This window comes from Coniosporium apollinis (assembly GCF_000281105.1).
Source record: "Coniosporium apollinis CBS 100218 chromosome Unknown supercont1.20, whole genome shotgun sequence".
Lineage (NCBI taxonomy): Eukaryota > Fungi > Ascomycota > Dothideomycetes > Coniosporium > Coniosporium apollinis.
The window spans coordinates 162,225-187,060 of record NW_006913282.1 but is presented as its reverse complement, the minus strand read 5'-3'; the positions used below and the strand labels follow the sequence as shown (position 1 = coordinate 187,060).

At 53.4% G+C, this 24,836-nt stretch overlaps 8 protein-coding genes across 8 annotated transcripts; 4 read left to right on the top strand and 4 right to left on the bottom strand.

The window, feature by feature from the left end:
* Positions 1-211: 211 nt before the first annotated feature.
* Positions 212-2,090, bottom strand: W97_04543 (protein qutG; the record flags this gene model as incomplete). Its single annotated transcript, XM_007782432.1, has 6 exons — positions 212-320; positions 437-568; positions 820-1,255; positions 1,463-1,551; positions 1,637-1,688; positions 1,910-2,090. The coding sequence occupies 6 exons, from the start codon at positions 2,088-2,090 to the stop codon at positions 212-214; spliced, it is 999 nt and encodes a 332-aa protein (XP_007780622.1).
* A 509-nt stretch (positions 2,091-2,599) lies between these two features.
* W97_04542 (catabolic 3-dehydroquinase) lies at positions 2,600-3,058 on the top strand (the record flags this gene model as incomplete). Its single annotated transcript, XM_007782431.1, has 1 exon — positions 2,600-3,058. One exon carries the CDS (start codon positions 2,600-2,602, stop codon positions 3,056-3,058), a length of 459 nt encoding a protein of 152 aa, XP_007780621.1.
* Positions 3,059-3,752: 694 nt separating this feature from the next.
* W97_04541 (catechol dioxygenase) lies at positions 3,753-4,851 on the top strand (the record flags this gene model as incomplete). The annotated part of the gene is made up of 3 exons (XM_007782430.1): positions 3,753-3,989; positions 4,048-4,529; positions 4,581-4,851. The coding sequence occupies 3 exons, from the start codon at positions 3,753-3,755 to the stop codon at positions 4,849-4,851; spliced, it is 990 nt and encodes a 329-aa protein (XP_007780620.1).
* Positions 4,852-5,606: 755 nt separating this feature from the next.
* Positions 5,607-7,643, top strand: W97_04540 (uncharacterized protein; the record flags this gene model as incomplete). Its single annotated transcript, XM_007782429.1, has 7 exons — positions 5,607-5,783; positions 5,861-6,587; positions 6,666-6,744; positions 6,812-6,926; positions 6,994-7,100; positions 7,194-7,352; positions 7,430-7,643. 7 exons carry the CDS (start codon positions 5,607-5,609, stop codon positions 7,641-7,643), a joined length of 1,578 nt encoding a protein of 525 aa, XP_007780619.1.
* A 1,230-nt stretch (positions 7,644-8,873) lies between these two features.
* Positions 8,874-9,655, bottom strand: W97_04539 (dolichol-phosphate mannosyltransferase; the record flags this gene model as incomplete). Its single annotated transcript, XM_007782428.1, has 2 exons — positions 8,874-9,495; positions 9,555-9,655. The coding sequence occupies 2 exons, from the start codon at positions 9,653-9,655 to the stop codon at positions 8,874-8,876; spliced, it is 723 nt and encodes a 240-aa protein (XP_007780618.1).
* A 4,491-nt stretch (positions 9,656-14,146) lies between these two features.
* Positions 14,147-14,779, bottom strand: W97_04538 (uncharacterized protein; the record flags this gene model as incomplete). The annotated part of the gene is made up of 1 exon (XM_007782427.1): positions 14,147-14,779. The coding sequence occupies one exon, from the start codon at positions 14,777-14,779 to the stop codon at positions 14,147-14,149; it is 633 nt and encodes a 210-aa protein (XP_007780617.1).
* Positions 14,780-15,211: 432 nt separating this feature from the next.
* On the top strand, positions 15,212-16,612 carry W97_04537 (RAN protein kinase; the record flags this gene model as incomplete). The annotated part of the gene is made up of 2 exons (XM_007782426.1): positions 15,212-15,800; positions 15,852-16,612. 2 exons carry the CDS (start codon positions 15,212-15,214, stop codon positions 16,610-16,612), a joined length of 1,350 nt encoding a protein of 449 aa, XP_007780616.1.
* Positions 16,613-21,437: 4,825 nt separating this feature from the next.
* Positions 21,438-22,868, bottom strand: W97_04536 (uncharacterized protein; the record flags this gene model as incomplete). The annotated part of the gene is made up of 1 exon (XM_007782425.1): positions 21,438-22,868. One exon carries the CDS (start codon positions 22,866-22,868, stop codon positions 21,438-21,440), a length of 1,431 nt encoding a protein of 476 aa, XP_007780615.1.
* Between the last annotated feature and the right edge of the window lie 1,968 nt (positions 22,869-24,836).

The window sequence follows — 24,836 nt, the reverse complement described above, 5'->3', positions numbered from 1 at the left end:
TGAAGTCATGCATTAACTGCGGGGAGTGGGACTCTGAGACCGAAGGTGTGTAGATCTTTGAAGGTGGGAGGCGGCGAGGGTGCTTTTGGGGTGTTTTAGGTTGTCATCTGCAAGCTCAGGTCCACACTTTGTGGGGCTCAGGGATCGATAGGCGAATACGCTTCTATGTAAACAAGTTTGTGCATGCCGATGTCTAATGATCTCCAAGAGTCTAAGCGCCTGGCCGTGAGTAGTCCAAATCACGGACTCTGCGCCAGACCTCTCGCACCGTCCGCTCCTGTCCTTGGCGGCCGGATTCAGTAGGGGATGGACCTGCGGGGCTACAAACTCAAGGCGTCAGTGCTAGTGGTCCGTTCAGATGGGTACGAGATGACGAGACACGCTTAGGGTTGCCGCTATCTGTGTGATCCGTGTGATGCAAAGCGAGATTGCTTACCGAATGGCAAGATACAGCCGACTCCCCAGCCTCGCCTCCTCTATGGGAGCCGTGGCCGGGTTTTCCGGGGGATTGGCGCCTGTGACTAGCCCCCCAGCTTCTTGCAATATGCAGATGCCAGCGGCGACGTCCCTGGGAGCGGAAGTCAGCCACTGGACTCCTGTTTGTATATCAGGCGATAAGGCAAGCATGAGATGCGTGATCGTTTATCCGGAAGCCACCAGAGTAAAGCACGAGCACTGTATCGCTCGGGATGGTGCAACAGGAAACAGAACAGTGACTGATGCGTTCGATGAGACTGTCCAGGAAACGCTGGCGCATGTGCTTGGAGTTAAGGAAGTTTCGTGAGACTTTGCGGGGCTGTGCGAATGAAACCGACTTACCATTCCCAACAACCCCCTTCCCACCAGATATCAAAGGCGCCCATCGCTGTGTAGGCAAGGTCCATTGTTGCACTCCCTAGGCTTCTGACACCATGCACCATACCGCCCTTGCCGCCACGCCCTCCTATCTCAGCTGCCATGTTCACAAAGCTCTCAACTTTACGATGCATGTTACCGTCTGGACGATCTCTTCGATCTTTACCCCATTCGCACGAGAAGATGCACCCGCTGGGAGCTGTGACTGGTAAAGGTGGAACAGGATTGCGAACAAGCGGTAGAGGTTGCGTCTCGTTGAGCCACGAGCCACGGCCAACACAAGCGGAGAAGAGCTGGTCCAGGAAAGGGGCATAGATGACCCCTATCGTGGCTTTGCCGTTTGCGATGAACCCGATAGATACACAGAACATTGGGAACAGGTGGATGTAGTTGACCGTACCTGAACGCGCCGTTGGTCAGCATGTGTAAGGCATCGGTACAGTCAACTGCTGCAGTATGGATATATCATCGATCGACGGAACAAGGAGGTAGCACACTGGAGCGGCCAGAGGACTTGAAGAGAGCGATTAAGACGGCCACGCCTGTGGAGGGTCTTGTGCTGCTTTGTAGCACTGTACAATCAGGAGCAGATTGCTCAGAAACCTACCATCTAGCGGGTCAACGCACCACGTAGGCTCCTCGTTGATCAGGTAGTCCCGGGAAGCTCCTTTGGAATAGGTCTCCTCCCCAACAAATCTTTTAAAGGTGGTCAGCACGGTCTAGAGACAGCTTTGATAGCCAAGAATGGACTGATGCTGGACTCGAGAGGAAGAGTACTGACTTATGCGAAGGGTATTTTTGAGCAATCTGGCTCTTGACGTATGCTTCGACATCTGTCCGTAGGGTTTCAGTACGTACAGCAAAAACAATTATATCGAACGAAACAAGGACTGAGACCCCGATCTAGGCCGGGTTGCCCACTAAAGAGACATCTTGACTTGAAGCAGATGGTCCCCGCAGCTCTTTGCTACGCAATAGAGGAATCCAGCTCAGTCGGAGAATGAGTTCCCTGTCTAATAACTCTTGCGCTTGAAGAATGACACCCTTTTCTTACCTTCGTCCGTCTGCGTCACCAAGTCTACTGCGTTCTCTTTCTCAATGTGAGCACGCTCTTCTGGTCTATCATCTCCGTATCTTGATTTGGCGGCATCCAACAGAATCTTGCCCGCAGATGTCCCCAGATTGATGGCGAACGCATAGATATCATCCAGCTCCTCACGACTCAATTGCGGCATGATCACTACATTTTTGAACCAGTCCCGCTGGACTGTAGTTACTTATCAGAACTGATGTCCGGCATGGATTACCGCGTTAAGCCGAGCATGGTCGGCTCCGAACTTTTACCGCTTCACGTGTCCGTCACTTCGTACCCAAGTATCCATTCCCATGCATCAACATCCGTAGTTCTCTTGACATCAGCGCTCCCAATTAACTTTCCGACATGGTGGGATGCACAGTGTGCGCATTCGCGGACCCAACACCACGGAGATGGCCCCCCCGGCTCCCGGACTGCGGATTCGCGGGCGTCAACCCCCGGGAAAAGACTCTTCCTCCAGCGGATTGAGACGGCTGTGGAAGTATGATGGACGTCGTTGAACTACCCTTGTCAAGGATGCTAAGCAAAAGTCTACCGTAAACTCCCTCATACGCTGGCATCTAAGATTACGCCGCCGTCAACCGCCTCAGTCAAGATTTCAAAACCACGCAGCCTTCAACCGCCTCAGTTAACAACTTCAGTATCACTATGGCGAAGAGTATCCTCCTCATAAATGGCCCAAACCTCAACCTCCTCGGAACCCGAGAGCCTGACGTTTATGGCTCGACGACGCTAGAGCAAGTGGAAGAACAGGCGAAGAAGCAGGCCGAGTCGTTGAACGCTTCGCTCGAGACAATCCAGAGCAACTGGGAAGGCAAAATCATCGACCGGATACATGAAGCTCGCGGGAAAGTTGATGTCATCGTGATCAACCCCGGAGCTTTCACCCACACGAGCGTTGCGATACGGGACGCGCTGCTCGGTGTAGAGATACCCTTTATCGAAATTCACATCAGCAATGTGCACAAGCGGGAGGCCTTCCGGCATCACAGCTATCTGAGCGACAAGGCGGAGGCTGTGCTCGTCGGGCTTGGTACATTTGGCTATACATGCGCTATCGAGCACGCGGTGAAGAACATCAAGCCTGCAAAGAAGGCACAGTTGTAATAAGGATCGGTGGTTCTGCTGACCACAAGGCTGGGCTGGCTCGGAGTATGAACAGGAGGACAAGAGCCACACAGGAGCTCTGAAGAGAGGCCAGATTTCTGTTGCAGTGGCCGTGCAAGGACTGTTCTGAGTTGGAGATGATTGTGTATTCTCGGGCTCTAGTCCTGGTTGATTTTTCAGTCCAAGAGGCCAGCTCAATGGTGCTCACCTGTCGTCTGTCTTTGCATTGTAAGCGGCGTTGGCGGAACTATTCCGCAACGTGATTAGGCCGGCAAGCGCATAGAAAGCTCTGACCACTATCCTGATGTACATGTACATAAACAGCGCAGTTCAGACCATAGATTGTCATGTCCTCAGTACCACTTTGCCGAAGCTGCAGGCCTGCAGTTGAAACGAGCTTTTCGGATGAACACATTTCCCGGCAATGCCCGCCGCTCACTCTGCCGTGACCCTGGCACTGATGTGCCCCGCGTTACCCTGAGGCAACCTTTCGCAGCATCTACACGTTCGTAAGCGTCCAGTAATTCGATGGGTAAGCAGAGACTAAGCAGAAACAATAGTATCAAGTACCATATAGTGCTACAACGCGCGCCGTGCGTGTTTGCAATCCATTTCTTAAGCAATTGAGTTACTCTTGCGCGTCTCCGAAGCTCTGCAGCCTCATATACGATTCTACAACCTTGTTACCCTCAAGATGGATCCCTCACTCGTTGATGTCCCTTCGGTGAAGGACCTGACTATCGACAACATCACCGAAAATGTGCACTTGATCAATTCGCGGTGTCCAGATCCCAGGCTGAAATATATTATGGAACGGCTGGTGTCGCACGTCCACGACTTTGCGCGGGAAACTAGATTGAGCACGAACGAATGGATGACTGGGTTGAGCTTCCTTAAAGGAGTTGGCCAGATCTCTAGTGATGTGCGGCAAGTGAGTATAGTATACATAGAATTGCCCTTAAAATCTGGTGCTGACGGGCCGGCCCAAGGAATTCATCCTGCTCTCTGATATCATCGGCCTCTCCCTCCTCGTAGACAGCATCGATCATCCCAAACCACCCGCATCAACTGAAGGCACCGTCCTAGGTCCCTTTCACACGCACGAAGCCCAGCCAGAGCCCAACGGCGGTTCCATCTCGCATGATCCAGATGGCGAACCTTGCCTCGTCCTCTGCACTGTCAAAGATACGAGCGGTAAGCCGATCGAAGAGGTCAAAATAGACATCTGGGAGACGGATTCGAAAGGCTTCTACGATGTGCAATACGCGGACAGGGAAGGACCGGACGGTCGTGCGGTCATGGAGAGTGACTCGGACGGCATCTTCTGGTTCAAGGCGATTGTGCCAGTGCCATATCCGATTCCGCATGATGGGCCTGTTGGAAAGCTGTTGAAGCTGTTGAAGAGACATCCGTACCGGCCGAGCCACATGCATTTCATGTTTGAGAAGCCGGGCTACGACCATCTGATTACGTAGGTTCACCAAGCCACTGGAACTGGGGCTGTATGCTGACTTGCTACAAGCGCCTTGTACCTCCGGAATGATCCTTACGAGACCTCAGACGCCGTGTTCGGTGTCAAGGAGACACTTGTAGTCGAGCTCGGGACAGTAGACGCGGAGCAAGCAAAGAAGTACGGCGTAGAAGAGGGTGGCAAACTAATGACATATGACTTCGTGCTCGTTTCAGACGACGAGGCGAGAAAGCTGCGTGAAGAAAATGCCATGAAGGCGATGGAGGGACTAGGAAGGAGGATGAAGCTTTACAATGGCTTACCTGTGCCTGATGTGGACTGATCTAACCCGGAAGGTGTCCTTATGTATCACCAAGAACGCGGATATCGATCATATATAGTCGAGGCACGCATGACGGATCCCACAAAGCCTACTCGTTTTGTCACGTGACGGGGCTCCCCTGAACAGCTGACCTCGAGAACCTCCACAGCTCGGAATCGTTTGTCAAATCCTCTATCCAGGTAGGACTTACTCGAGTAAATCGCCGAGCAACCGCAACTTCGGAGAGATACTATCAGTTCCGAGCCGTAGTACCAAATACTGCTAAATGATGTGTCTGTTGCGCATGGCTGCAAGATTTCCTGCACAGCTGCGCGGGCATGGTTCGGGATTCGGAGTTGAACATCGCCGCTACCCCGGGGGCATTGCAATAGTCCTCTACGACGCTAATACCCCATGGACAACACGCTTCCGGTACCTGGAACGGAAGAGGGCCTGTCAAGACTGTCAAGCTTGCTTCGTCAGTGCTTGACGAAGCTTGACCTGACAAGCAATTGGATGGCTCGAAGCGAGATGGAGATAACGGAGCTAACAAAGCTCCAATGTTCACCGCATGACGCTCGCTGCACCCATCCTTTCATGACGACAGCCCTACCTAAGTACACTCCGCTGGACCCATGTGCTTTGTGGAGCTGGGTGAGGATGCCTCGGCACTGCTCTTCTGCTTCTTCTGGTCAGTCTTCTCTCCATGACCACAGAATCAACTTTCTCCGGTAGTCCCAGTCGTACGGAGCTGTGTCTTCCCAATTGGACCACAAATGGACGGAGACTCGTCTCATATTCCACTGAGAGGAGGGGGGAAAGAGGGGACTGACGATAAAGTGCCTTGCTTCCCGGAGGAAAGACTTGGATGGAAGGGCTACATTGAGTGGGAGAAATACCCGGAAAAGCAGAAGGAAGCTCAAGAGATATTAGCGAAGTATGATTTTGCCAAGGTAGGTGACCCTTTGATCTGAGCTTGTCCTTCTGCGGAGCTTCCTCTCAATTCAGAATGCATTGTAACCGTCAACAGCCCCCCGAATACCAGCTCGAGCCTCTACCGAAGACAAATCCCATCCTCGAGGGTGTCAGATGGAAGCAATACCACGCTGCGCTCGGTCCGACGCTCAGAGATCTCCCAAAGATCTCATGGGAGTACGTGCAGAAAGAGAAGTCGCCAGACATGATTCACGTACTCGATTTCCCTTACAACGGGGAGCCGCCGAAAGATCGCGTCATTGAGCACGCCATAACTCCCAACCCGCTCTTTTTCGTGCGCAATCACGGCGGCATTCCGGAAATCAACGCAGATGACTGGTTCGTTGACATAGAAGGTCTCGTCAAAGAGCCTAGACGCCTCACACTCGCCGATCTCAAGGATGAATCCAAGTTTCCACGAGTGTCGAACATCGTCAGCTTGCAGTGCTCTGGCACGCGGCGCATTGAGCAGATTCATGAATACCCGGGTGACGGCGACGAGTTAATCAATGCACCATGGGGAGAGGGCGCAATCGGAACCGCGAGGTGGACAGGCGTATCGTTGAAGAAAGTCATCAAGTACTGCGGTGGCTTGAAAGAAGGAGCCGGACATCTGGAATTCTTCGGCGCAGACACGTACTTCAAGAAAGGCAAGGTTTATAACTACGCTGTCTCCATACCCTGGCGAAAAGTCAAGGTGCACGAAGCAATTCTAGCGTGGGAAATGAATGGCGAGCCGCTGCCACGCATACACGGCTACCCGGTCCGCGTCGTTGTCTTTGGTGAGTCTCCAAGATTTGCCCGCCTCGTTATTCGCCTTCTATGCAACCCGAAGGGTATGTCATTAACAATTTTTCAAGGATACATCGGTGCCCGTAGCGTGAAGTGGCTCTACAAGATCAACGCAATCGAGAACCCCAGTTTGGCGCCGGTACAGAGGTAATCCAGCGTCCCGATAAGAGCAAGGCTCGACCTTGATTCGTGACGAGGCTGATAACCGTTTTAGCAAAGAGTACTTATACTACACGCCGCAGGTCGGCAAGCAGAACGCGACTTACTCCGGTGGTTTCTCGATTCAGGACATGCCTGTCAGTTCCGCTATCATGCAGCCAGTGGATATGGTAAGGCAGCATCTCGATAAACGCAAGGCTCGGCCTTGATAACGGTCGAAGCTGATAACCTTTCCAGATGCAGATCGTCCACGACGGCTCGATCAAGCTCAAGGGATGGGCATATTCCGGCGGCGGTCATTGGCCGGTAAGGGTGGAAGTCAGCGGCGACGGCGGCAGCATCTGGTACGAATTTCTCCATGCGCTCTTTGAGGCTTTTGCCATCCCACTCGGAAGCATCGGGCATCTTCTTATCGTTCATGTTGGCTGATTGTTCAGGTATGAATGCCCGCATGATAAGATGAGCGACAAATACTTCCATGCATGGAGGTTATGGGAGATTGACCTGCCAGTCGACGCCGAAGGATGGCTCGAATTTTGCGTACGGTGCTGGGACAACGCACTTAACACGCAGCCCACATTTGTCAGGAGCGCTTGGTGAGACCCTCCCCTCACGTACCCGTCGCTCTACGGTGAACGAGATTGTCTTGCGTCGTGCACGCTAACACATTCAGGAATTGGGACCTACACGTCACATCCTCCTGCCACCGCATCAAAATCTACAGCATTAACCACTCGAGGCCTGCGACGGCCCAGCGTCTCAAGTTCCTCGAGGAGCAAGGCATGTCGATCACTCCAATTACCCAACCATTTCCTTTTGACCTTGAGACGGAAAAGCATTACCTGAAGATAATGGCCATCAGCCGAGGCAGAGACCCGGTCGAATGAGTCCGCTTCTGATTTTTCAACCAGCATTGAGGGCATTTGTGAATACAATGCCGTCGCTTCGATTGCGTTGGCAGTGATTCCTGTTTCTCGATGTTCAGCTTATGAGGGGCATTCCCTGGTTGGAAGAGTTCACATGACAATAATAATATGCGGCGTGTCCCGCCGTACATGTATAGTCCACGACTGGCGAATTGCTGAATATAACTATACATGCGTGGTTTTTGACCGCCGCTGCGCCTGATGCACACACGCACTATTACTCTCATCTTCAGCAGGCTCACCAAAGACTGTGTTTAGGGTACACGTATCCTCTCATGTGAGATATCTCCACTCCTGGTAACTTCACACTACGGCTCACTGCGCTCTACGCCAGTTTGGCGTTGAGCGAACGCTGTGCGACCAGAGTAAATTCTGCAAAAGCACCATCATAATCGATTTATCTGCAGGAAGCAATCATAGTGGTGCTGTAAAGTTCAACCAGGGCCATCCCTTGCCGACGTACGCCCTGCCACGATTGCTCCGATCGCCAGTCAAGAGCGTGAGGCGTTGTTCTGCCATATGCCAGGAGTCGAATACGCACAGAAGCAGCTCTTCGACACAGCTACAACCGATTAAATTACAGCCGCCTTAGTACAAGCACCGAACCCAGCCCCTCGTAATCACTTGGAGCCGCCGGTTCGGGCAACGCGTAAGAAATCCAGTACTTCATCATCGTTACGGAGACGATGTTCATCGAGAGTATCAGTGGCACAAATGACAGCTGTATCCTTCCTAGAACGATCAGGTTGGCAAGGCAAACGCGTCCGCTGATAGACCTTCTTGAAAGCCGACAGAAGCAACGAGTGACCGCTCTGTGGGGCGAGCTGGGAGAGGACAGGTATCGGGAAGATGGTTGGAGCAGGCGCTGACAGTTAACAAAGCTGTAATCAAGCCGTCTGGTACGGTAAAGCAATCCACCGCTGTTATGAAGATGGTGTCTCTACGACAACTGCGTTTGAGTGCATGATGGATACTGCCACGATAAACAGCAAGAAATTAGGAAAGGCCATTAAAGGATCACAAGATGGAGAGAAGCTTCGCTGGGGCACTACAACCGAGCCGGACAACTGATAATTCAGCCATTCCATTTTCTGAACGCCAGCCTAATACCATCCCGCTAATATGCAGCCTGAACGCCATAGCCATGCACAGTCCACTCTTACAGCACCCACGGAACCATACGCCTTCCGCTCATACCTTCAGCCAGAGATTGAGCACGCCCTTGGCATACTCCACGATCTCATCCCCGCCCAACTTACTCTCTCCATACACCCTATCCACGAACGAAATCGGCACCTCCGCAACACTGTACCCCATCGCCTTTGCCCTAACCATCATCTCCATCTGAAACGTATATCCCTTACTCTCCGTGCTCCCAATAACCTTCGTAAGGACCTCCTTCTTATACAGCCTGAAGCTCCCCGTCAAATCACTAACACCCGGCCTGAGCAGCGTATCCGCAAACAGATTCGCTCCCCTGCTAACAAGCTTCCTCTTCAGATCCCACCCATACACTCCGCCGTCGCCCGCATACCGCGTCCCGGTCACAATATCATAGTTCTTGGATTTCTGCAGCCGTATCATCTCCACGATAAACTTGGGATGGTGGCTGAAATCCGCATCCATGATGATGACGAAGTTGCCGCTCGCAAATTGTAGGCCGTGAACGTAGGCTGTCCCGAGCCCGAGCTTGCCGGCGCGCGGCTTAAGGAGGATGCGTGAGGGGCTGTAGGCGCGTTGGAGCTGGCGCGCGACTTCTTGGGTGCCGTCGGGGGAGCCGTCGTCGACGATTATGAGCTCCCAGTCGAGGTTGCTGGAGGGACTGTTAGCGTTTGTTCTTCATAGAGGGTTGTTTAATAGGCTGAGACGCACTGTTCGGTGAAGGTTTTAGCGAGCAGCCAGGTTATTATCGGGAGGTTGCGGCGCTCGTTGTAGGTTGGTAGGAGGACGGAGTACTTGTCTTTTGACGTCATTGTCGCTGAATGGGGATTGAATGAGCGTAAGAAGGGAATCAAGAGAACGAGCGTAGGGATTAGTTAATATGGGAGCTCCACGTAGACCCTTACGGCTTGAGAGCTGAGGTCGAGCCGGAAAAGGGCCGGCCCGGGCTCAGCCCTACGAACCCAGACTTTGTATCTCGTCGAGATCCTCACTTCTTCGAAGTAACACGGCGGAGAGAGTGTTGTAGCCGCCTACAATCATAAGGAATCGAGAAAGCGATGTGCTTACCGCTTAGACTCACTCTAATCGTCACATCCACAATATTGGTATGATAACTTCGTGAGTCTACATATTTTCAGACGGCCATTTCCTATTTTCTCAAAGGGATCAACCGTCTCTCTTTCTTTTCGTACATGTTTTCCGCACATATTTATTTCCGTGACTACCGCGCGTCTTCGACAGTTCCTGCGGGAATCATAGTACATAAAGATAATCACATCGCTCCTCCTCACCTCGATTAAGGACCTTCGCATATTGAGCCATCGCACATTTGTCTTCGAATGCCGGGGCGTGGGCGTGCTTCACTATGACTTCTCCGCCAGGGTGCCGTATGAATCTCCAGTACCCTCCTTCGTATGCCCAGTAAGGAGTGGATCATTACCGTGGTTTCCTCTTGACATCAAGCGGGCACTCTGCCTCCTCGATTATTATAGTAATTATGCAGGGCTCCGCCTATTATATTGCCCCCTTGTCTAGAAATCTCTCAAGCACCGTACAGCTAGTCTTGCAACATAATGTCGATGTCAATGTCAAGACCTTTGACTAGTCCGCAGCATATAGCGTGGAACATCGCCAAGCAACCAGTACTCGGACGTCTCCTTCGGATACCCGAAGCCCAGGATGCAACCACAGAAGCGAGGTTTGAACTTCCATAGGTTTGAGGTGGCGGTCTTCACCTTGGCCCTCGCGGCGGCGCCGCGGCGGAGACATCTTCGGTGGATAACGCCGCCGTGTCGACTTCGCACATTGCTCATGGACTACCCGACTAAGACGCGTAATGTCTGCATTTAAAGGGGGTAACTCATAGGCCTCTTTCTTAGGCCCTCGGGTCATCCACCGGAAACCACTGTTCTCTCTTCCAGGTAACAACCCATGGTACGTCGAGGACCCGGAAGATGATACAGGTAAGCTTGTAGCCTGATTTCTACCCAACGATAGTGCGGCGGTCCCGATCTCGAGCTCTTCGCTCTCAACTGAGACGGGAAACAACCCTCGTCATTACGACCTGTGAACGCAGAAGCACAAAGCCACAGGCTGCGCTGTACTCATGGCGGGGGCACTGCCCAAGCCACTACCATAGATGCTCAACTTTAACCTTCTCGCGGAAGCACCGTAGTTGAGGATTGAAGCGTAAGCCGGAGAGATGGCATGCGCCTGCGTCCATGCATCAAGGGCACGAATACTCACTGCGCGTATGCTTTGACATACAGCTTACTGCTACCTGGTCTGTCCCCTGTAACTGCTGAGAGCACGTTTGAGGCAGAAGCCATGCCCAATGCTATTTCTTCTTTATTTGGAACATCGCTTGCAAGCGCATGCTGCGCCTTAAACATTATCAATCTAGCTTACTGCTCAACGCTCTGCCATAGTAGTGTTCCGATACGAGGTTAGTTATTGCGCGTTTAAATGCAATCGACTGACTCGCTCTGTGTTGCAAGGAACGAGCAGTCAACCCCAGCAGAATTCAACACACGAATACTCCGAAATGATGTGCAGGACATGCCATGCGTACACGGCACTGCACGGCACTCCACGGAGAACTTTAAAGCTTCACGGTCACGCAGATGCTCCCGCTGGCGCTTGTGTATGCCCACAACCAAGTCTTGTCTGGCATCGCCGAGCTGGAAAGAAGTTTCTTCTCGATCCTCATCCCGAACCTCGCTCTATGAGACACCATCAGCGATGGCTTCCGCTCCACTGGTAGCGTACGAGCACCAGCTGACATACGCCATGCATACTAGACAATGCGGATGCGAATAGTGCCGATTCGTCAGTCGCGCTTGTCTTCATGTGCGAGCGGTGTGCTCTCCGACTGCAGGAATCTGGGACCAAACCAATCGCGATGCAGACAGAGATGGCGGCTACGGCCAAGCCCTTAGCGCTGAGCTTGAGGATGAGACGATGATGCCACCTGCAGCAGACGAGGGGCTGACGGACCCGTGGTTGAACGCCCCACCAGCATGAGCAATCCGCGCGTGCGTCAGGCTGAACCATGGGTCGTCTCCCGCAAAAGAGGACATGGAACCAACCTGAAGGGACAAGATCCGTCCACACTCAGTGGCCCGGGACTGTCGATGATAGCGGCGCGAAAAGCTGCCTTGACAATCAGGCCCCGTGGGAGTTTCGCTGCGCCGGGTTCGGCAGGAAGAGAGACGCGGCAGATCTTCAGAGGGCCTCATCGTAATCTTTGATCGTTGGGGAATCTCATGATGAGAGCTCCAACTATCGACCAGGAAAGCGGCAGTTCGATACTCGGACTGCACGAGCAACGGCGAGGCCCACGTGTAGCAATGCGGCGTGCGTTTGACAACCGTCTGCTGCTGCGTCTCGCCAGCGCAACATGAGCATAAATGCCACACTAACGCTGGCTGCAGAGCTGTGCGTCAAGTTACAGATTTGAGGGATTAACATAACGTTAACAGCGACCAGTGTCTAAAGTCGGCAAGGCCGTAATGTTTGAGTGCAGAGTTCGCCAACATCCCAAGTTACTGAGACTCTTGCATCTCGATGCTTCTACAAGCCGGACGACGGCAAACGAAGCCATGCGCATGCCGGCGATCTGCGTCTTCAAAGTTGGGACTTCCAAGCGATATGAGCGGGAAAGTGATGGAAGGAGCGGGAAGAGCCTTACAAGTCGATGCAGGTGCTTCACGCACACGATCTAACCTCAGTATCGAATGACTTGAATGCGTTGTAGATCGAGCCTTCAACCCTGCAAAAAGACAGTAAATGCAATTGACTGTACGGGATGACTCTATGGGGTAGAGAGAAACAGTGCAAGATGGCACAGCAGATGAGTTTCCCATTTTTTCTTTTCTAACATTGATCATAAGATTATCCTGATCAACCTTGCAAAGGAGGGACCGTGGATATCCCATCAGATTGCAAAACGAATTATAATTTGCCCACATTACTACACTAGACCAAGAGCGGAATGGATGAGTAACAATCTCCGAAGCTCCTCGTTTGCATCGCCCTCTCGCGAAGCAACAAGAACAGACACGTACTTCAGAGCACGGTAAAGCTGCACGCTTACGAAGCCAGCGTCTAGGTTGGCCAATTACGCCTCACAAAACGCACAATAGCTTGGCATGGTGCCCGCCAATCGAGGGTTCCCGCGCAGCAGGGCGGGTTTTGCAAGCCTCACCATCTTCCAGAACAAGGGCTGTGTGACAGCTTTACCAAGCAACCGCAGCCAGCCATGTGTCATCTGTAGACTAGGTAGCAATCCATCCAAGTCTCAAGACCCCCAGCGATCGCAGGCGTTGAGCGAGACGTTTCACAGATGCGTCTTCCTTAGGCCTTGTACCTTGTCGGATAAACGATACCCGGTCGAGGAATCGAAGATGACAGTGCCCCGGCACAATAGTCAAGATTAGATGTTTGACAGCACGACCAGTTATCACAATGGGGGGAGTTACAGAGAGCGTCAAGAACCTGCACCGAATCTCTGCGTCTTCGTCATAATTTCGGGGCTCAACGCGTTTCCGGTCCCTGCCAGCCTCATGCATGTCCTGGTGATGATCAAGCAGGAGGCTGCAGAGCAATATCGAGCACCAAGGGCCAAGACCACGATTACACGGGCTTCGATGCGCGCTTGCTCGTACAAACTAGTAAGCTTCTTTAGCCGGCCACTCCTCAACGGCGGCTGGGATCATTGAGGCGCTTAGGGACTTGGAACCTCGAGCTCGCCGGTCGGACGATTGGCGGCGCCGATATGCCACCCTTGTGGAGCCAAAGATTAGCGTGTCTGCTCGAGGGTCAAGGGCAAGCTGCAAGGCCTCCGAGACCTGTTGCGTAGCACTCGAGGACGATCCAGTCGCCGTTATTACCGACGTAGCCAATCAAATCGATGCCAGCTGTCAGCGGCATGGGACGGAGTAGTGGAGCATGGAGCATCCCATCACAATGAGCCACAAACCTAGACGATCAAACCATACCACAATCTGGATACTCTCTTCTACATCGCTCCTAATGTGTTGCTAACAAAAGCTAGAACGCCGCCATGGGCTGGAACGACAACATGCGCGCCGTGCATCACACGTACTATCGAGTCCGCCACTCGCTGTTGTATCCTATTCTACGCTAGAGTCAAGCAAGTGGCTGAGAGCGGTGTTGAAGAGCAGTCAAAAATGACTGTAATCTTCTCACGCGGCTTGGTGCAACGCTGGTGCTCCTTGCCCGATATGCCTTAGCGTTTTCTTTTCTCCAGCCATGTGGTTACAAGACTTTTCGCCTCCGCCTCAAGCTGCCGCGTACGGGCTTGCGAAGACTGTGGGAGGCCCGTGCATGTCGACGAGTTGTGTGTCGTGGTATTGCCGAAAACCCACCTCTGAGCGCTGAGGCGAAGTGCTTTGGCTCTGACGCTGAGACGCACCAACCTCTTTTAGGCCGCACGGACACAGTGAGACGACGCATGCGTCTGATCTGCTGCTGCACTGCGCGCGAGCAACGCCGGAGGGCACCGGTACGACTGCTGGTACGAGGCAGCTGCAGTCGGCCGCGAATGTGGCCAAGCGCCATGCTGTTGATTCGCTCGGAGCCTGCGTTAGCCTGCGGACAGGAAGGCTGGTGGTGCGGGAAGATGCATGTTCGATGCCGCTCGATCCTGGCCCACTCTGCTTCAGGCCATCCATGGATGGGACGGCTGCACGGACGAGCTGGAATTTTTGGAGGCGACCGCTAGGCACGGACGGCAACCGTGGCATGACCTGGAGAGCAATTTTGGCCGCGCCGCTAACGCCAAACCCGAGCGTTGGAGTCTTGGGGACAAGCCTGGGCTTCACCAGAGCCCAGCCCTCTGGTTGGTGCAGTGCGACAGGGACTGGCTCCCGTGTCAAAGCGAGACCGCGAGGACGCATGCCTCTCTTCGTCATAGTGCCCCGTTAGCCTGATCTTTCCTATTTGTAGAAAGGCTGTTTCGTTGCCCTGTCGCGGTGCGTGGAGCTCTTAGCATAACTTACCACCACCACCACCTCTGACCACCCAGCCTGGCTGCTACATCATATCAATTCACTGTCTATCCTTCTCCATACTCTTACTCCCTTAGAAGTCTGTTCGCCCTCTCGACCTCACCCCATACCCCGTCAACCGTGACTCCACCCTCTCCACGCCGTCGATGATACGTCTACGTTCCTGACCATTGCTTTCATACGTTCTTGTTGCTGCTTCTCGTTGCGTCAAGTCTGTTAAGCATCCTACTTGGTCTATCTCCACCGTCCGACGGGGAACATCCTGGTCACTGCATTGTCTTCGGAGCCCTTCACTGGACCGCCGAGGACGATTCAACCGCTCGCCTACAATACATTATGCTGCCAACTCCACCAGCTTCTCCACAGCTTACTGGACTCAGCGCCCCAGAAGACCGGCTCGGGAAAGTACTGGCTGGGCGCCTGCGATTCACTAGCATACTCGGAATAGGTGCCTATGGAGTGGTCTACACTGCCGTGGATTTACAGACGGACATCACCTATGCCGTGAAGGCCCTCAACAAGATCGGCCTAGAGCCCAGGCAGAGGAAGTTCCAGCAGCGGGAGATACAACTGCACCATCAGGCTAGTGCTCATCCGAACGTGGTCTCTATGATCCAGATCATCGATTGTCCCGAATGTACATTCGTTGTTCTTGAGTACTGCCCGGAAGGTGACCTGTTCGCCAACATTACAGAGCGTGGAAACTACACTGGTAATGATGCATTGGCCAAAAGTGTGTTTCTCCAGATATTGGATGCCGTCGAGTATTGCCATTCCATAGGGATTTACCACAGGGATCTTAAGCCTGAGAACATCCTAGTGACAGACCATGGATTGACCGCCAAGCTCGCGGATTTTGGATTAGCCACTTCAGATCCGATCACATCCGACTTCGGCTGCGGTTCCACATTCTACATGTCGCCAGGTATGAGTGTATTCTCCTGACTATCAAAACAGCTACTAATAATCTGCGTAGAATGCCAGCAATCGTCACCTAAGGGATACCAGTGCTACGCCACGGCGCCAAATGACGTCTGGTCTCTTGGTGTCATCTTGGTGAATCTAACTTGTGGCCGTAATCCATGGAAGCGCGCTTCCGTTGAGGACTCGACGTTCAAGGCATTTCTGAAGGACCCTAGGTTTCTTAGGTCTATTCTTCCGCTGTCTCCAGAATTGGACGTCATTCTGCGGCGCATTTTCGAATGCAACCCCGCTCAAAGGATCTCCATTCCAGAATTGAAAACCTTGATCAGGCAATGTCCAAGGTTCACCACGAAGCCTGCACGAACCCCTACGCCTGTTCACATCCCGGCACCCTTACCATCTCCACCATTCTCACCAGTGGACTACGAAAGGGACGCCGCTTTCCGTGCTGGCTTCGCATCGGAGTACAGTTACGGTGCCCAGCTTCCAGCCTCGATGATTCCCGTTCAGCCTCTATCACCACCTCAGCAGGAGCTTACTGGCTACTTCTCACCCTTGGCATCGTCCCTTCCGAGCTGCTGTTCCGACGTCTGTTCCGTGTTCACGGCAAGCGGACCGGTGTCGCCTGCTTCGTCAACGTCTTCATTCACTCACATCAGTAGCGTTCCGCAAAAAGTACTGTCCCCTGTGCAGTCATCCTACGTTTCTGCAAGTTCGAATAACTGGCTTAACCCATTCCTAATCCACGCTGCGAATTTTGCAAAGCAGATGTACCATCAACCGTCTTTCCTAGCTCCGGTCCGAGTATATTGAGGAACCTTGCCCTGGACTACACCCGGACTGGATGTTTTTATCACGGATTCCTTCGTAAATCTATTACCCCTGATTTTGGGCTTTTCAGGACTTACGAGTAGACGAGGGCACGGTTTTCTGGTGTTTGACACTAAAAAGATACATTGGCGTTCTGCGTAGAAAGACGGGTTTTATTGGGCTTCCGCTTTAAGGTTGCCCCTAGGATTCCAGTACGTTGGACATATTTTCAAAGCCTGAAACGATCTGTTTCCTAAACATGTAGTGGTTCCACTGGACACCGTTTGTCTCCTAGATGGTGGGCGGATGTCTTGTCTACAGGCGTGTAGATGTATAGCGCGAATTGTCAGTGTCACCCAGATGGACCACTGTTTGGCGTTTTGTTGCATTGGAGCGGAGTTTCTTGACGACCACGTCATGACCAGGGGTTTCTACTTTTGAGTTGTTCATTCTTTTGATACCAGAGCTGGCGTATCACCGCCGCTCAAAATTTGTACACTTAATTTCTAGAACGCCCGCAAGCGGGCTCCGTTGCTCCATCCGCGGGCTGAATTCAAACCATGACCATCGGATGCTGGAAAAATCAGCCGTCCCTCGGCCTCAACCTGTTTTACTTCTCAAGCCCCTTCGCGAATGCCCCGGGCGAAGTCGGTTCCTATCCGTGCCATTGACCCTTCAAGGCCTAAGATGACTTTCCATCTTACTCTCCGCACCCAGCCGTTATCAATCCTCCCACCCGGCCCTTCGGAGCGAGGCAACCAACGATTGCCCTTTGCATCGCCAGGCCGTCAAGCTATCAGAGCAGCAGCACGCCCCGCCCACAAGGCGTTCATGCAAGTACTTCGATTGAGCCTCGAATTAGGAAGTCGGACCCTCCAATTGCTTTGCCCGATCGTGTCGTGCGCGATGGGGGTGATGGTGTTTAGACGCGCGCGGACGATATGGGCCATCTGGCGACCTAAGTTCCATTTTCGCCCCCCGGTCTTATCAAGTCTATCTTACATAAGCCGCCAGCTGGATTCAGTCGATGAGGTCGGTAAGCGACGACGATCGTCTGCCGTGCTTACCTTGAGGACCGCAGTCGAGCAAGCCTCCACGCGGCTGAGAAAGGAGAATGTCTTTACTCTCTACGAGTAGCGATACCATCAACCTCATAAGCTCCCTTAAGTTTCTTAGGCGCTAGTGCTAAAGTTGTTGTTGATTCAATTCTATAAACATTGCAAGTTCTAGATAGTCAATTTTCACGGTCCTCTTGTAACTCTACAACTCATTCAGGCGTCACACCGAGAGACCTCTCTGGAACAGGGTTTCGAATGCCATCCTCAGCATGGCCGATCTCCACTTGGTGAGTCTGCCTGAAGTACCGCACGCCTCGTTCACGGGACGTAACTCGTCTATTTCTCAAGCTCGTCTACACCGCTACTTGAGTCTTAAGTGCGCGTCTCGAACTCAATGGTGGTGGAGCGCTGTCTTCAAGGATACTTCGGTTTCGGGCATCTTTAACAGTTCACTGTGTTGCACCACCGCACGCGTGCCCTTTCAGCCGGTGTCTGGTAGTCTCAGCCCTCATTCACCAGCCTGTGGCAGATACACTTCGATTGTCAGGGCGAAGCCCGTGCCCCTATCATCACAAGACTCAGCGCTGGGAAGCTCAGATTTAGCCGGATTCTGTTCTCCGCAAACAAGGGCGGACAACGAACAGCCGCCAAACGCACGTGTTGTGTGTGTCTTGCTAAGTCAGCTGATCTCCGGAGGTTGCGCCAGTTGTGCGACTCCAGTTCGCACCCGTCCTCATGAGTCCGCTCCTTGGAACTGTATAATACTCGGCAACACCATGCGTGCCAGCAACCACCAAGTAAGACAGCGCCATCGTATGAGTCACTTTTCAAGACACGCACTACTAAAATCTTGGCTTACTACGTCTACGATCAGCAAGCCAACGAACATCATCCCTCAACCAAGGAACATCACACCAGGGTTACGTTAACTGTAAACCGTTAAGGCCACAACGATCAAGGTTCGCAGCCACGGTGCCACTAGTACCGGCTGGTGGGTGTCACTGGACGGCTCCCAACAGCTTAGACCGCGTTTATAAGGGGGTTTAAGTTACAGAGTCTGTGGTCGACATACCCGCCGGCTTCCGCTTTCTCAGTCCGCTGTTTCTCGACATGCCATCGATTCTTGCTGTTCGCAACGTCTTCCTGCCCAAAATCTTAAGTTCGTGAGTGGAAATATGTAGTCAACTTGTCTGGATGCGGTGAGTTGGCCTGCAACTGACAGCCGCCACTCGGAGTTGAGCAGTTGCTGCATTCTGTGCGCTTCCCCAGACAAACAGCAGCTCAAGAAGCCGGAAGCACCCTTCATGTACAGCAAGCAGAAAGGTGCAACTTAAGCAAGGGGCTTCGGACCGATACGATTTTGCTGCAGCACATCATTCAGCTAACCGAACGCGTGCATACTCTACTCTACCAACGCCGGAAGTCAGCGACCCAGGAAACAGGCCTCAGCCTCTGCACAATACTTTGTGTTGCTCGCAGGGGCCTCTTTTCCGATCATGCAAAGAACACTTTGAACTGCACAGCTGGCCACGTCTGGAGGTACAACATCAGCCCTGTGTGCGACCTGAGACGCGCACCGTGCCGAACCGATGGCCATGTGACGGATGCCAGCATGCTGCGGCTGAGAACTTATCGGAAGAAGATCCTGCGTGCTGACCATCGGCATATCACTCCTTCGGCGTCATCGGATACCCATCTTGGAACGATATGCTCAGGCATCCTCATCCTCAGTACTACGATCCCTCATCCGATGTTGGGTGATGCTTCCGGTGTTCCAGCAACTCGTAACACTCATGCCCTCAGGTTCCCACCGTAATGGTGCCTGCCTATCCGCAGTAACACCCACGACAGTCCATCCATGGTAGGATGCGTGTCCGGATTCGTCGTGAGGCGCTCCGTTCATCACCGTAGCGGGACGAGGCTCGCCTGTAGGTAAACGGCCATTGACGGGTGGTGAAGTATGAGCTTAAAAGCCGAGTAATCAACGTAAAGGTGCGGTAATAATTCATTGCAATGAAATCTAAACAGGTGGTACGCGACTTGGGCAGTAGTTACCAGGTTCAACTTGTCAGAGTCACATGATCTATATCATCAAGATTCCTACATATATATGTCTTGTTTCAGCAGAGGCTAGCCTGCCGCAGTGAATTAGCATGTGCTTGTTACGGCCTGTGCCGCAGCAGGAGCGTAAAGGTGCAACGTATGGCTCCGCCGCCTGTCATTGCCTACCTAGCTCTGTATCTCGTAGCTATAGGAAAAGTAATCTGGACGCCCAGAAGGTCAACATGTATTTGAAACTATCCATATCACTGTGATACGCTCCATAAGTGACTGATCGAATGTAAATATTTGCAAATTGTGGAGAACAAATCCCCGTTCGCTGGTAGGTCAAAGAAACGGTAACGTCCTCTCACTCACTTGTCCCTCGCCCTTTCAACTCCAGAATAGAGACATGTTGTCTCGCTGCCCCTTCTACGCGTCAGCTGACTTCCCTCTTCTATATTAATGCAGGCATTCAGTATTGGCCTCAGCCACTAGCTGATTTGGCGTCCACGTTCCTCTACCGCTTGAGGGCTGTGAGAACTTGTAATTCGTACCACATCTAAACGACCAGAAAAACTCCAGTACTAGGCGGTCTTGCACCTCAGGTCGTCCAAGCGAGACCGGCAGTCGGCAAAAACCCGACGTCTTCCATCGCTGACAGGCGCAGCGAAGCAGAAGCGCCGAGTTCTCACAGCTTACTTGCGTGTTCTGGGAGACAAGCTAACTGTAGATTGTCGCATTTCAATTGTGGCAGCATCGTTGTCGCTTGTGAGAGAATGCGAAGGGGGCGTGAGGCTGGTCGTGATGGGACGGAATGGCGGGATAGATTTGATTGAGTGCTACCCTCTCTGAAACTGCTTCGATTCACCGACAGTAGGAAAGAATGATCATATAACTACAAGCTGCTTATCAAAACATGTTCCAACAAGCATTAAGTGGGTTTGAAGGGAAGATTGTATGGCCGTTTGGAACGGCTCAATACCTCAGATTTCAATGCACGTGACTATCTATGATGCATTCCCATAGTACTTTATTGATACGGGCAACGTGCATTCATCTTCCCTACTCTATGTCACCCTCTACTCTAGGACGTATCCGCTCATCTTGATGCGCCCCAAGCAGATTATGCCACGCACATGCAACTCTAGATACAAAGAAAAATTTGCCTCCCCACACTCCATTTAGGCAAACATAAAGGAACACAGCATCAAGAAACCCCTCGAAACGGAAAGCCCGTGGGAGCCGCAGCCTTCCCGATGTCCAATTTCAGTGCAAGAAGAAGTTAGAGGCAGCGAGCAACGAGATCTCTCTATCCCACAGAGCTTCCCGGACTTTCCAAGTCTTACGGTATTAACAACAACTCCTCAGATGCGACGCAAAATGCCATGTCGAGAAAGGAATCTAACGCCGAGTGATGGTGCAAGAACTCCACCTGCTAGCGACAGTGCGTTTCTATATTTTTCGTACGAGATGTTTCTTGTTGCCTTGAAATGAGACAGTGTTGGGTGTAGAAGACGGTTTTGGAGATGTTCGGAAGACGACCGAGCTTCGTGAGAGACAACAGGTGTGGGACGTGGTTGAAACAAGGTGGCGACAGTCGTTACGGCGGCGAAGTTACCACCGTCGGCGTGGTCGGCGGATCAGACGCAAGCCACAAAGCGAGGAGCAGGACAAGCACGAACAGCAGGCCGCGGCGCCATATAGGAGGCAGAAGCCAGATTAGAGAACTATACACGCGCTCCCATTATGCCTATTAGCCACAATGCACTCATCAGCATGTATTCCAAGAAGAGGCCCGTCAACCGGATGCCAAGGAAAATCGGCGCCATGAACACGGTACCGGCTAAGTAGAGCGGGAAGACCCACCATCGCTGTCCCTCGATCCTCCGTATCCAGCCGACCACGATCTTCAACCTCTGCCGCACGCTCGTTGTTTTGAGAAGGAGGTACTTTTCTTCCTCGGCGATAGGTAGGATCGATGCGAACCAGTATGGAAAGAGCGCCGGATCATCCGGAGGGCCGCCAAACGCGTCGAGTATGCCACGTGACAACCACGGCGCACTATGTGCTCTCATCTTCTCGACGAAGGTCACGCCGATCATCAGCAATTGACGCGTAGAGAGACGGTCGACACGCAGCATATGCGCTTCGAGGGTGTCTGGTGCCTGCGGACTCGGCGGGGGCGTTCCAAACAGCGGTCCAACATCCGACGCGCCTATCTCTTCAGACTCCATACGCTCTTCCTCGGCTAGGCTGATGTCCTCTACGCGCTCGACCCGGCCGACGGTGTACCCGTCCACTTGACCATAGGCCTTCACTTTGAACCGGCTGACGCCGCGCGTCTCGATCAGACTCCGACCATCCGGCAGCATTTGGACGTTAAGGATCTGTAGCATTGTGCCATACTCCATAAATCGCGAGACGCCAAGGTCGCCTTGTGGAGTCTGGGCGCGGTTGTACACCAGCATGCCGAATTGACCGTTGCCTTCGAGGGCGCGCCGGATCATGAGACGGTAGCGAGGCTCGAAGATGTGCAAGAAGGTCGGCATCGCCGGAAAGCTAAGGGTGCAGACGAAAAGTGGACAGTCGAGCTCGCCGACTGTGCCGCGTTCTTCCAGGGCGACGGCTTCTGCGCGAGCGGCAACAAGCTCCGGACAGAGGCCGTTGAGAAGAGCGACGAGGCGCGCGTTGCTGGGTTGCCGGTTGAGAGAGGGTGGGATGGGCAAGGTGCGCCTGCACACCGGGCAGTGGCTCGAATGGTCGAGAACTCGTGCAAGGCATATGCGGCAGAAGGTGTGCCCGCACGAGGTGGTGACCGGATCCAGCATCATGTTGTAGCAGACATGGCAGTCCAGCTCTTTGTGGGTTGCGTCCCGCAGGCGATCGAGGATGTTGTTGTCGAGTTGGCGATAGTCATCGCCGTTCCGCGATAGCGACTTGTAGAATACGTCCGCGCTATACCGCAGCTCGCCGGAGCCCGCAAAGGTAAAGGTCGCGAGCAGCCGTCCGCCATGTAGGATCGCTGACCGTGCCGGTTCCGGCTCTTTCTCATCCTCCATCAGCACCTCGTCGATGGGCGGTAGTATCTCCTCCAGCAAGGTAGGAGTCTCCTCCACATCCAGACATTGCCTCGCTATCTCGTTTGTGACAGAGTCCATGACCTTGGTCAAGGTCACGTCAATGTTGCACTCCTCCAGCGGATGCTCAGCGCCGCATTCTGACAACGGGCACCGCACGCCTTGTTGTCGGTTTGGCGTGGCCGGATAGGATATGTTTTCTCGAACATAAGACTCCGGAAGACACTGGCGGCATATCGAGTGCCCGCAGGGCAGTGTCACCGGCGCCCGAAGCGGCCGCGAGCATTCCGAGCATTGTACGAGGCGTACCAGCGCTCTCGCGTCCTCGTGAGCGGTCAATCCGGCATGCCTGAGAGGAGCTGGCGAAGCTGCATCCCCTAGCATGAAGGCTGGTGCGCCGGCAAGCGCGCTAGGGGACTTCTCTTCACTGTCCGTGAAAGAGGGCCCCGTCGGTTGTAGCAAGCTCATCCAGCAGAAGACGTGTGATGCCGGGGGTCTACGGGACCATCAAACCACCTCTTTGCGGGGGACTGGTTTCGACGAGCAGCGGAGTCGCACAGCGTGTCCGAGGAGGGTACGAGGCCGTGTGTCGTGGGGCAGGACCCGTAAGGCTGGAAAGCTTCGCCGTGCGTGCAGCAGCTTCAAGTAGAAAACGTCACAGGGAACGGAAATATCTCCAGGGGATCGGAGTGATGCGCAGCCGTCAGTGCACGGAACGCCACAGCGCCCGCGGAGCCGGTGGCCAGTCCTGAGTATGTATGAGATGCAAGTGTGCGAGTGTGCGAGCGTGCGGGTGGTCGAGTGGTCGAGGCTGCCTTCTGTTTGCTGTGAGAAGGTCTGGCTGTCTAGCGTCGGCTTCTGCGAGCGTGCTGATGAGAGAGCTGGAGCCTCGGAGGATACGAAGGGTGCGTTGCGTGTACGAGTAGGCAGTACTGCGGGTAGCCCCAGAAAGGCGAAGTCGACGACGACAGGACTCGTGCAGTGGCTCCAGTGTTCCAGCTGCTTGGATGAAGGACAAGAACGCAGCCGGGGGGCCTGATAGGCTTAATGGGTGTATCGAGCATAAGAGGGACAACGCTGCGGACGCTTCCAGATGACATTGCTGCAACAGTCGAGGATCGGCGACTGATGTCTGGGGGCTGCGGCCTATCACTTAGCAGGTTGCAGGACCATCGATGTCGAGGCTGTTGTGTAGCTGCTCTCGATCAGAAGTTCGCTACCCCATCTCCAGCCCGAGCGTTTAAAGCAACAAGGACCAACAGCCTGCCTACCCGAGACAGGCCTGGCAGCCAGACGCTACCACCGCTACCAGCACTACCAGGCCCACGGTCTCGTGGCCGGGAGTGTCAGATGTACCCATTACTAACTGCAAATGTACCGAGCACCCACTGAGTAGGTAATTGTACTACACGGTCTCGACTCCATCCAGAGTCCCTGAGACTTTGGAAAACACCCCGAGCGACAGAAAGGAGACCAGTCCGCCATGTTCGCGTGCTGAACATTGAAGGCGTCATCGTACCCTGTTGAATAAAGCTTCGTCTCTGCATGCCCCGACGGCCTTGTCGCTGTCAGTGCCGCAAGCGAATATGCACCCATGTCTTTGTAGCCCAGCATGCGGGAGATCCGCTGTCGCCGCGAACCGGTACCGAGAACCACTGTAATCCACCGGCTCTTGAGGCGGGAAATGGCCATTCTCAACGGCTTCAAACCATTCCAACGAGCTTGGGACCGGTCGTTCCCAGCGCAGGTCAGGTTCTTACTTCGGAGTCCCTCCGACAAGAACCTAGAGGCCGCCCGTTGCTCGTGGGATGTTTTGGGGCGGCGCCTTGAGAATCTGCAACGCGCCTCGCCTGACAAGGATAGAGTCTGCAAACGCATCCACAAGCTAGATAATTCCATTGCTTCCGAGACAACTGAGAACCTTGGGAGTCTCAAGGGGCCTCAAGCGGGTGTACCAGATACCGGTCTGCGGAGTCCCTGCTACCTTGCCTCTATCTAGATGTGTACACGTACTCTTACAGTTCACCACCTTGGAAAACTTAACCGAAG